This window comes from Clupea harengus, chromosome 2 (assembly GCF_900700415.2).
Source record: "Clupea harengus chromosome 2, Ch_v2.0.2, whole genome shotgun sequence".
In the NCBI taxonomy this organism is placed as follows: domain Eukaryota; kingdom Metazoa; phylum Chordata; class Actinopteri; order Clupeiformes; family Clupeidae; genus Clupea; species Clupea harengus.
The window spans coordinates 2,749,490-2,760,192 of record NC_045153.1 but is presented as its reverse complement, the minus strand read 5'-3'; the positions used below and the strand labels follow the sequence as shown (position 1 = coordinate 2,760,192).

Sequence of the window (10,703 nt, the reverse complement as noted above, 5' to 3'; positions counted from 1 at the left end):
TACATTTATCCTCTAATGCAGGGGTCTCAAACTCAAATGACCAGGGGGCCGATGAGCGCCCAGTCTGGTCAGTGGGGGGCATATTGGGCAAGTGGTTCAAGGAAAAGTGCAGATAATATTGGTGACCATGCAGAGCCCTGTCTTGTAGCCCTTTCCTATTTCATAAATAGCCATTGACCTTGACCCTTGCATTAGGATTATTGTATAATGCTTGTATGGTTTTAATAATCCTGGTATGGAAACCATATCTATTTAGAAATCTGTAAAGAAAATCCCAATTGACGGAATCAAAAGCCTTCTGAGCATCTATACTAATTACTATTGCTTCCATTTAGTTTTTCGCTATATGATTAATAATATGTAAGATCATTTGTATATTGTCTTGTGTTTGACGTTGGTGTACGAAACCTGTCTGATTGTGTGGATCAATTTAGTCATAAACTTTGCAAGTCTTCTGGCCATAATAGAAGTGAACATCCTATAATCTATATTTAAAACAGATATTGTCTGACTGACGCACACTCCGTTTTATCCTTGCCTTCCTTTGGAATGGCAGAAATTATGGCCTCCTTCCAACTAGGAGGTGTTTGTGCCTTTTCCAGGACCCAATTTAGTGTAGGAAGTATGATAGGAATCAAGTCATTTTTAAACTCCTTGTACCACTCAGCTGTATAGCCATCAGAACCTGGGGATTTTCCTACTTTAAGTCTGCTAATTGCCGCTTGCAGTTCATTTTCTGTTATCTCAGCAATTAGCTTTTGGTTTTGCTCTTCATTAAGAGTGGGTAATTTCAAAGTATCAATCTGGGTTATGCCTCCTCCTGGGACTCTTGTACATTATTTTTTGTAAAATGCTTCAAATGCTTCATGAATTTCACTTAGTTTGTTTTTTACCTCCTTTGTTCTAGGGTCTCGTATTTTATGAATTGTATTTTCAGCTAGTTTTTTCTTCAGTTTCCATGCTAGTATTTTCATCGTTTTTGGGCCACTTTCATAATGTCTCTGTTTCAGACACATGAGGTTTATTTTAATGTCTTGTGTGGTTAAACTTCTAATTTCATTTCTGATTTTCTCTAAATGTATTTCTATCTGAACTGGTCTCATGTTTTGATACAAAATTTTTCAATTTTTGTTGTAGATCCTCTAGAGCCTTTTTTTCTTTGTCTTTTCTTATGTGTGGCTATTGCTATAATTTTCCTCTTAAAACAGCCTTCATAGTATCCCACAATATAAGAGGTGAGACCTCATCATTATCATTAAATTCTAGGAAAACACTAATTTCTTTTCTAATGTCTCGTTTGAAACAAGGAACATTGAGTAGGCCAGAGTTTAGTTTCCATATAGTATTTTGGGGTGGTAGATCAAGGTCAACAGTTAGATATATAGGTGCATGGTCACTCAAATCAATTGTCCCAATATCACATGCATGTATTTTATCTCTTTCCCTTCCAAATGTTATGAAATAATTTATTCTTGTGTATAGGGAATGAGGAGCAGAGTAGTGGGTGTAACCTCTTCTTTGTGGGAATAGTTCTTTCCATATATCAATAAGTCCCACATCCTTGAAAAGTGTGTTGACTTTTCTATATAGAGAAATTCTTTCATATGTTTTCCCACTTGAAGAATCAGGTTGTGGTTGTAGATGGATATTAACGAAACAATGAACTGTGTTACAACCATGACGCACTAAAATGGTGGATCCTACAACATATCTTAAAACAGAACACTGCTGGCTCAAATGAACACAAAGTCAGAATGTATGATTGTTAAAGCTGATTTTTTGTAAGTAACTATTAATGATAGTGTTATGGTAGACCACAGATATGGTTCTTTTGGTCATATCGACTTGGAAAATCAGTAGGCCTCCGGATCATTTATACATCATTGCATCAGGGCCCCACAATTACAGTAAAGTACTCTCAGATGTTTTGCCAGCCAGACACTGTTCATGTACAGTCCAGTTTCCCCAGGAGTTTATTTTTTCCTTTGCCTTCTAGAAGAAAATAAAGGGATGCACACCTGCACTAAAACATTTCAGCTCATTTGACTCATCATGGACTACATCAGTGTGAGTGTGAGGGACCGAGGCGGCCTCTCATCATGGACTACATCAGTGTGAGTGTGAGGGACCGAGGCAGCCTCTCATCATGGACTACATCAGCGTGAGTGTGAGGGACCGAGGCGGCCTCTCATCATGGACTACATCAGTGTGAGTGTGAGTGTGAGGGACTGAGGCGGCCTCTCATCATGGACTACATCAGTGTGAGTGTGAGGGACCGAGGCGGCCTCTTATCATGGACTACATCAGTGTGAGTGTGAGGGACCAAGGCGGCCACCCCACGCTTAAGGATGTGGGCGACTAGAGTCGGTGGTGAAGTCGGGAAAGAACACGTTGATGGAGATGGTGGCTTCTTATAAATATATAGTGTACATGTATGTATTAATTTCACACAGGGACTCTCCGGTATTGATCCCAAACAAGTGCCAGATAACCAAAACATAAAAATCACTTTTCACGCCTCTTCTCACACCTCCTTCTCACACCTCTCTCAAACAAGGAATGAGGCACCTTTTAAATAGGGCTGCCACTTGGGCTACATTGGTCCAATCAGCCAATTTGGACCCAACCATTGACGTGGGGGAGTTCAAGTCTCGTGCAGGGCAACATGAGTTAAACTCTATTGTGGTGCTGTCATGGCAAAAGGTGTCCGGGCGCCAAAAGGGGTCCGGGTGACGTCATAATGGCTTTCGAACGACTCTTGAGTGACAGTTGCTATACCAACGTTAGCATTACGTAACCCGGAGATTACGTAACCTGGACGCCTTTTGGCTATCAGTCAGAGTCCCAAGAGTCGTTCGAAAGCCATCAGCAACTTTTTAGTCGCTTAATATTGTGCCTAAACTATGAAGTATTCCGTTTTAGCTACACCTGCCGTACAGTGTTCATTTTAGGACATCCTCAGATCTCAGACTCAAGTGTCAGACTTAAACGAAAAGGCGTCAGGTCTCAGACCAAAAGTCGTCAGACTCAGGCGAAACGGCTTCAGTCTCAGAAAAACCTCTGTCATTCTCAGACAAAACGGCGTCATTCTCACACAAAACTTTGTCAAACCAAACGGCGTCATTCTCACATCTGAGGATGTCCTAAAATTTTCCCCGGTAAATAATGTGTTCCATTTTAGCCGTTTACATTATTCGTTTTATATGGAGGATAAAATAGTGATATATGGTGCTTGTTCATCTACGTTTACATCATCATTCGCATTTCAATTTAAATTGTTTAGACTAGAAATTTGTTTTATAAAAAGGAGAAAATGGAGGAGAAAATAGTGATGTACGGTGCTTTTTCATCTACCTTTTTAGCAAACCAGCCAGTTAATTTGCTAACATCTTAAATAATTTAAGATCTACCATTATTTGTTGATATACTGTAGGCCTATTTAGAAAGACTTGGGAGAGTTCATACTAGCTAGCTAGAGTATACACTGAGCAAAATAAATATCTCCTTGTCTTGTAATTTTCCCTTGTGACTTAGCTACATCCTACCCTTTTTTGTCAGATGTCTTTTAATTTGTTCTTAGTGTATAGCTAGCAAGCTAGTATGAACTCTCCCAAGTCTTTCTAAATAGGCCTATATCAACAAATAATGGTAGATCTTAAATTATTTAAGATGTTAGCAAATGAACTGGCTGGCTTGCTAAAAAGGTAGATGAACAAGCACCGTATATTATTTAAGATGTTAGCAAATTAACTGGCTGGCTTGCTAAAAAGGTAGATGAACAAGCACCGTATATTATTTAAGATGTTAGCAAATTAACTTGCTGGCTTGCTTAAAAGGTAGATGAACAAGCACCGTATATTATTTTTTCAATTCAATTCAATTCAATTCAATTTTATTTATATAGCGCCATAACAATACAATTGTCTCTAGGCGCTTTACAGAGCCCAGAGCCTGAACCCCCTTAGTGCAAGCACATTGGCAACACGGGCAAGAAAAAACTCCCTGTTAGTCAGGAAGGAACCTTAAGCAGAACCACGGCACATAAGGGGGGACCCATCTGCTTGAGGTCGGCCGGGTGGAGATAGGAAGGGGGGATGGGGGGAGGGTTGTGTGGCAGAAGGGGATGGGAAACAACAGGTGTTGTACATATCCTGCATTTGGTAGGTGTACATAATATATATACAGACATCCGGTGGTAAATACATGATACAAACAAGGCCAGTTTAGTGGGTATACACTGTGCTCAAAGGTTTACTGTTACAGGGGTAAGGGGAGTAGGAACAGAGAAACATGTTGATGGTGGCAATATTATATATTGTATATAAATGCTAGCATAGGGTATGAGGTAGAGTAAGTGTACGGCAGTGCGGTGGCGGTGGGTGCAATTGGCAGAGGGTTTCTACGGGTAGACCGGGTAGAGAGATTACAGCAGTGTCCCATAGCGAAGATAGTCTGGATTAGGAGAAAAAGAAAAAGAACAGAGTGAGTGGGTAGAGTTTGGCTGTCCATATGCGTAGTTGAGGAGTAGTGGGGGTGAGGAGCAATGTTTCCACTTATTTAAGATGTTATTAATGGCCGGCGCCCCCATAGATATATATAAAGGCTAGATGTCTCGTCCAACGGAGTCGAACGTCCGCACATGGCGGCCATCTTGCCCCAGTCAGCTCGCTCACCCATAACATTGTGTTGGTAGTGGTATGTACTTTTTAAATAACCATAACTTGCTACATTTTCAACTCCGACTCCGTTGGCCGGCCGGTTGACAGGGGCTTACGGTCTCCCACACACATTTAACGCATTAACACGGTACATTTCTTATTTTAATTATTTGGTATATAATGATTTTTGACGTCTTTTACTTTTTTTATCTCAAAATTTTAAGAGGGGCGGCGCCCTAGCGCCCTGTATTGACGCACCGCCACTGCATGAAGTTCTGCAGCCGTAATGCTATTTAAAAATATATATATATCCTTCGGAGGGGCAACTTCCGTCGAGAAGGGCACTTCTGATTCAGCTGCTCAGTGCAGTGAGGTCATGTGACTTCAGAGAAACACGCAGGAGGCCATTTAGGGGAAGCATGCTACTGCCGCTGTCTGAGAAGGTGTTGCAGAGGTCAGTCACTCACAACAGGCCGGTGTGTGGCTTTCAGCTCTCAGTTTAGCCGTTTAGTTTTTTTATGTCAAGCAGAGCGACCGTGCCATTTCTCACGTATGTCTCTGTGCAGAGCACATAAACAGGAAGTCACGTGGGGAAGCCATGACCACACATGTACTGAGAGGAAGCCTGTACTGAGGCCTCCTCTGAGGCAGTGATGATGTGATTAGTTTATTTCATTGAGAAGCTGATCTGATTGGCCAGTTCGGACTGTGGGAGACAAGGGTGTTGCTTTGGTTTTTATGTTCTACAAGAACTTCTTTTTAACAGTGTGTAGTTTGTATGTGAGAGTTGTACTTCATGAACACAAACTTTATCTCCACTGTTCTCAACAAAAAGTTACTTTCTACGCATTTTGGACGTTGGTGAAAGAGGTGAGTTTTACACACATAATGGATATTTAGTCTTTTAGTTACCTCTGAAAGATAATTCAAACAGGGTTTAATTTTTGTCCTGAAGGAAATATCAGTGCATAAATTGCAAAAGTTAAGAAAAAGAAAGGAACAAGAGTGAAAGAAGAGTGAACAAGAGTGGCTATGGGTCAGTTAAGATAGAGTGAAAAGGTAAAATACTGAAAGAAGGAGAGAAAAGGGAGTGGAGCAGAGAGATAGAGTGTGAGAAAGAGGAGTTGGAGAGGGATAGAACAAAACAAGTGGATGGAGGTTCTACAGAGGGAGAGAATAAGTGAAAATAGGAAGGAGAATGGAGGAAGGGAATGTTAGAATGATTGATGGATAAAGTGGAAGATATAGACATGGCATGGAGGAAGTAAAGTAAAGGGAGGATAGAGGACTGCAAAGAAGGCTGACAAAAAGTTGAAAATCAGAAGGAATTGATGGACGGAGTTATTGAAGGAAGATAGGAGAGAAGAGTGAACAGGAGTGGCTATAGATAATGAAATAAAGAGAGAGTGAATAGGGGAAATATTGAAAGAAGGAGAGAAAATGGAGTGAAGAAGAGAGATTGAGTGTGAGAGAAAGTAGACTTAGGGATAGAGAGAAAGTGGAGTATGGAAGGTGTCTCTTAATACTCCTATTAATACAGTTGAATTGAGAGGGACAGAGAGAAGAGGTCCCGGCGCAGGTGTCAGTGAAGCACAGGTGTAAGCCAGTTGAATTACCCTATTATGATGTCACAATGGCCCATTGCAAGTCTGTGAGAAATTTGATTAGTCTTTCTTTAATATCTTAAAAAATAAGTTTAGAAAAATTACTGCTTTACAAGACCTACGAGACAAAGTTGAACAAGGTTTCTACGCTAAGCGTGCATAAAATCATTACAAAGAGTCATCAGGAGGCTTTCTTCTCTCTGACAAAACATTTGGTGTTGAAATAAGTGTGTCCATGTTAAATAAAACACACTGCTCAGGAAAAAGTATACCAGGCAAGAAAATAAATCTGACGCTAAGAGATATTCTTTCCCTCTGTATATGAATATTTGTGTGCTATGAATGTAGCCTTTCAAACAACAAAAGATCATATTTATTATTACACTACGGAAATGAATATGCAGAATTAATCATACATACAGACAAACTGTGGAACTACAACAGCTCCACTTACTTTTACTTTTGCAGTATGGCCGTACTAGCAGTAGTCCCCATTTTGTGCATCAGTGGGCCTTGGCCACCATTTTGTGTAATGATTCTTCACAGTTTTCCTCTCAATGCTCAAGCTTACGAAATGAATGACATTAAACATTAAAAATGTAAATGGCTGATTATATTATAGTTTGGCAGATTTGGTGTGGGATTTTACGGAGCTAAAAGAGAGGCTTTTAGCTTTTAAAAAGATGTTTCAAGGTTTTAGCTTTTAAAAATATTTTTCAAGGCTTTTAATAATTGGTCAGGTTTTAATGTCACACACGACAAACTGGAACACACACGTGAATATATGTAGGCGACACAGTGGCCGTCGCGGTGAATTTATCTTCTGCCTTTTTCCCATCCTGGACTGTTCTCCTCCAGGACCCCCCAGGAGCAGTGGGCAGCTTGAAGCGCCCGGGGACCAAGTGAAAACGGAAGGGGTACGTACGTCCTTGGTGTCAGAACATGCTAGCACAGTGACGAAAACGTTCACAAATGCGTGAATTGCCCCCGGCACTTTAGTAGAGTTAGGAAGAAAAGATGTACCTTATCATTGAATGTTTTCCTACTCCCTGTCACATAGTTATTTAAGGATTTTACAGAGGCGGGTATATAAAAAATAATATGTCCATTTATTCTACATTATACAAAAAAAGACATGATTAAAATAGGGGCGCACATATAAAGCCAATAGCCAGTGCAACAACACTACACATATCTTACTCGTTGCATAGCACACCCATTAATGAAGCCAAACACAGCAACTTGTCAACAAGTTGGGTTAAAATGGGTTAAAAAGGATTCACTGATGTTACAAAAGTATGATTTTCTTGTTTAAATATAGGGAAGACTGACTAAACAGGCAATATTGCGAATATTGTAGTAAGAAACAGTAAAACACACAACAATCTGCTGATAAAAGGATTATGTCTTCATTAAAGTTGGTTGAACATGTTCAGAACACTGTAAAGAAAGGGTAAAAGATGTTTAGCAGTAATTATTCTGGCCATTCACTGTGAAAAAAACACTTGACACACAGATCACACAGGTGAAAAAGGATTATCTTCAATGCCAGGGTATTGCCTTGTGACACGTATCAAACTTTGCTGATGAAACTAAAGATTGTGTCTCAATAAAAGGGGGGTGAAATATGTTCAGGAAACTCCAAACATTAAATAAAATGTGTGAAGTAGTTGAGATTTACGTCCCTGAATGCTCCACAATGTGTCTATGACTACCATCGTGTAGCGACAATCACGCTCACTTCAGGTGCCACATTCAAACAGGTCCGTGCGGACACAATATACTATTGTTACACAAATAATAATATCACTAAATTGGAGAGGAATTACGTGTGTGAGACGTGTTTTGGTTAGTTTTGGACATGTAAATGTATGTTGCAGGACTGGAGGGCGAAATGCAGTAGCCTGCAAGTCAGCTGTTTTAACAAAGTTATTCATCCTTGTCAGTTCACTGTTTGTTTCCATCACTCGTCTCTCTGCGTGTTCTCTCTCTTTCTGCACAGCTTGCAGCCCGCTCCCAGCCCCCTCACTCTCGCCCAAATAGTCTCGCTCCCACTATAATACGAGTTGTTTTTGCTTTGTGAGTTTACTATATTTATTTTTATACTTGAAACTCCGGGTTAGCCATGGAGACATTGCAGGTTTTTACTGAACTCGTATTACGGAGATCGCGGCAACGAACAGCGGCTGTCAGTGAGAGGGCTCTGCATGAGATTGGCCATTTAAGTGTCAATCAAACTAGGTCATGGGACGTGATAACCAATCAGGTTCCTCTAGCAAACTGCCGCTCCAGATGTATGACCACAGATCGAGACACTTGTCGTCTTCGACGAGGAAACTTTTTATAGATGCGACAGGAGAGTTGAGATATCTGCAGGATAACACAGCTGATTAACGGAGCTACAGCTGACATCAGGCAGGGGACTGAGAGGAAAAGGACTAATCCAGAGACTCCGCACTTCTTGCACCACTAAAAGTGAAAGTGAAACTGTGAAAGTGATCAGACATTTCAGAGGAGGGACCGTTACTCGAAGACAAAATGGTCTCCGTAGCTCTCTGAAGAGGAGTTCTTCAGTTTACGGTGAAACACTCAGGGATCCTTTTCTCCTGTCATGTGGTCACAGTGTGTGTGAAGCTTGTCTATAGCAGGAGTGTCCAGTCTGCAGGAGAAACAGCCTGTGTGTGTTTGGTGTGTTAAGATTCTTAGAAGCAGAGAAACCACAACTTCACTCCCATAGCTGAAACACTTGACTGAGGTGAGAAAGAAAAAAAAGAAATGATTCATGTAATAATAGTTCATGCACAATCTCTTAGCCAACGTATATCACTGTATAAACGCAGTAGAAATACAACAGATCACTCCAGTCTTAAACAGCACATGATGTAGAACATACCGGTATACGTATGGGTGAGTGTGCAATAAGAGGCAGCATACATACAACATGGGCCTTCTTATATACTCTTTCATAACATTCAGTATAGTCTGATCTATACATTCTTTAATAACATTGAATATAGATACATCAGTATATATTTTTTATAATACACAACATAGCCCTATCTATTTATTCTTTAATAACAAACAATATGGGCCTTCCTATATACTCTTTCATAACATTATAGCCTTATCTATATATTATTTAATAATATTCAATACAGTCCTATCTATACATTCTGTAATAACACAATACAGTCCTAGCTATACATTCATAAATAACACACAATATAGTTCCATCTATATATTCTTTAATAACACACAATGTAGTTCTGTGTCTGGTCAGAAATACAAGGAAGGGGGGATGATGATGATGGTGATGATGATGATGATGATGATGATAATGATGGTGATGATGATTAGCTTCATAGCTAAGGGAGGTAAATGTTACTGCAGTGTTTCTTATAGAACTGAAGTTTGTCTTAGAATCTGTCCTTAATGCCATAGAAGGACAGGAATAGAAAGAAGCAAGCCTACTGGACAACTCCCACTGGAGACTGAGAATGATGTTGGAGAACTTGACACAATGATCTGTCTCTGTTTCAGGAAGGCAAAATGGCAGCCGCAGTCATGGACAAAGGTAAGGGATATCTTATGGTGTGTGTGTGTTTGTGTGTGTGGTTGTTTGTGTGTGTGTGAGTGAGTGTGTTTGTGCGTGCGTGCGTGTTTGTGTGTGAGTGTGTGTGTGTGTGTGTGTGTGTGTGTGTGTGTGGTTGTTTGTGTGTGTGTGTGTGAGTGTGTTTGTGTGTGCGTGCGTGCGTGCGTGTTTGTGTGTGAGAGTGTGTGTGTGTGTGTGTGTGTGTGCGTGTGTGTGCGCGCATGTGTGTGTGTGTGTGTGTGTGTTTGTGAGTGTGTGTGTGTGTGTGTATGTGTGTGTGTGTGTGTGTGTGTGTATCAGAGGCCGGGAGACAGAGAGAATGAGCAAATGAGACAGAAAGAGTGAGCATGTAGAGTGCATTCACAAAGTTTGAAGACTCTTTCAAGTTTTCCCACATTTTATGTTTCAGATTCATCTTCAAATTGATTAAATTCATTTTTTTCTCATCAATCTACACACTATACTCCACAAGATTTCTCTAAATCTTCTGCTGTATAGCACACAAGTCAACTTCAGTTATAGGAAAGTAGAATAAACAACTTAACATATTCTATTTCACCTGAAAACAAACAAACCTCTCAAAGTCATGAATGAGTGTGTGTATGCCAGATATTGAGTATGTATTGAGGTGTGTGTGTGTGTGAGAGAGAGAGAGAGAGAGAGAGATAGATAGAGAGATAGTATGTAGGTGTGATTTAGGTGTGTGTGTGTGTGTCTGTCTGAAAGAGAGAGTGAGTATGTAAGTGTAATTTAAGTGTGTGTAGGTGTGTGTGTGTGAGAAAGAGAGACAGATTATCTTTGCAGGTGTAATATAAGTGTGTGTGTGTGTGTGTGTGTGTGTGTGTGTGT

At 40.3% G+C, this 10,703-nt stretch overlaps 1 protein-coding gene across 1 annotated transcript in view; it reads left to right on the top strand.

The window, feature by feature from the left end:
* Nucleotides 1-8,454: 8,454 nt before the first annotated feature.
* LOC116223542 (myelin-oligodendrocyte glycoprotein-like) overlaps nucleotides 8,455-10,703 on the top strand; it is a 5,000-nt gene continuing 2,751 nt past the window's right edge. Inside the window, exons 1-2 of the mRNA XM_031580642.2 lie at nucleotides 8,455-9,017; nucleotides 9,803-9,836. Coding sequence (XP_031436502.1) covers nucleotides 9,812-9,836 — 25 coding nt within the window. The 5' untranslated portion in view covers nucleotides 8,455-9,017; nucleotides 9,803-9,811. The remainder of the gene's footprint in view (nucleotides 9,018-9,802; nucleotides 9,837-10,703) is intronic.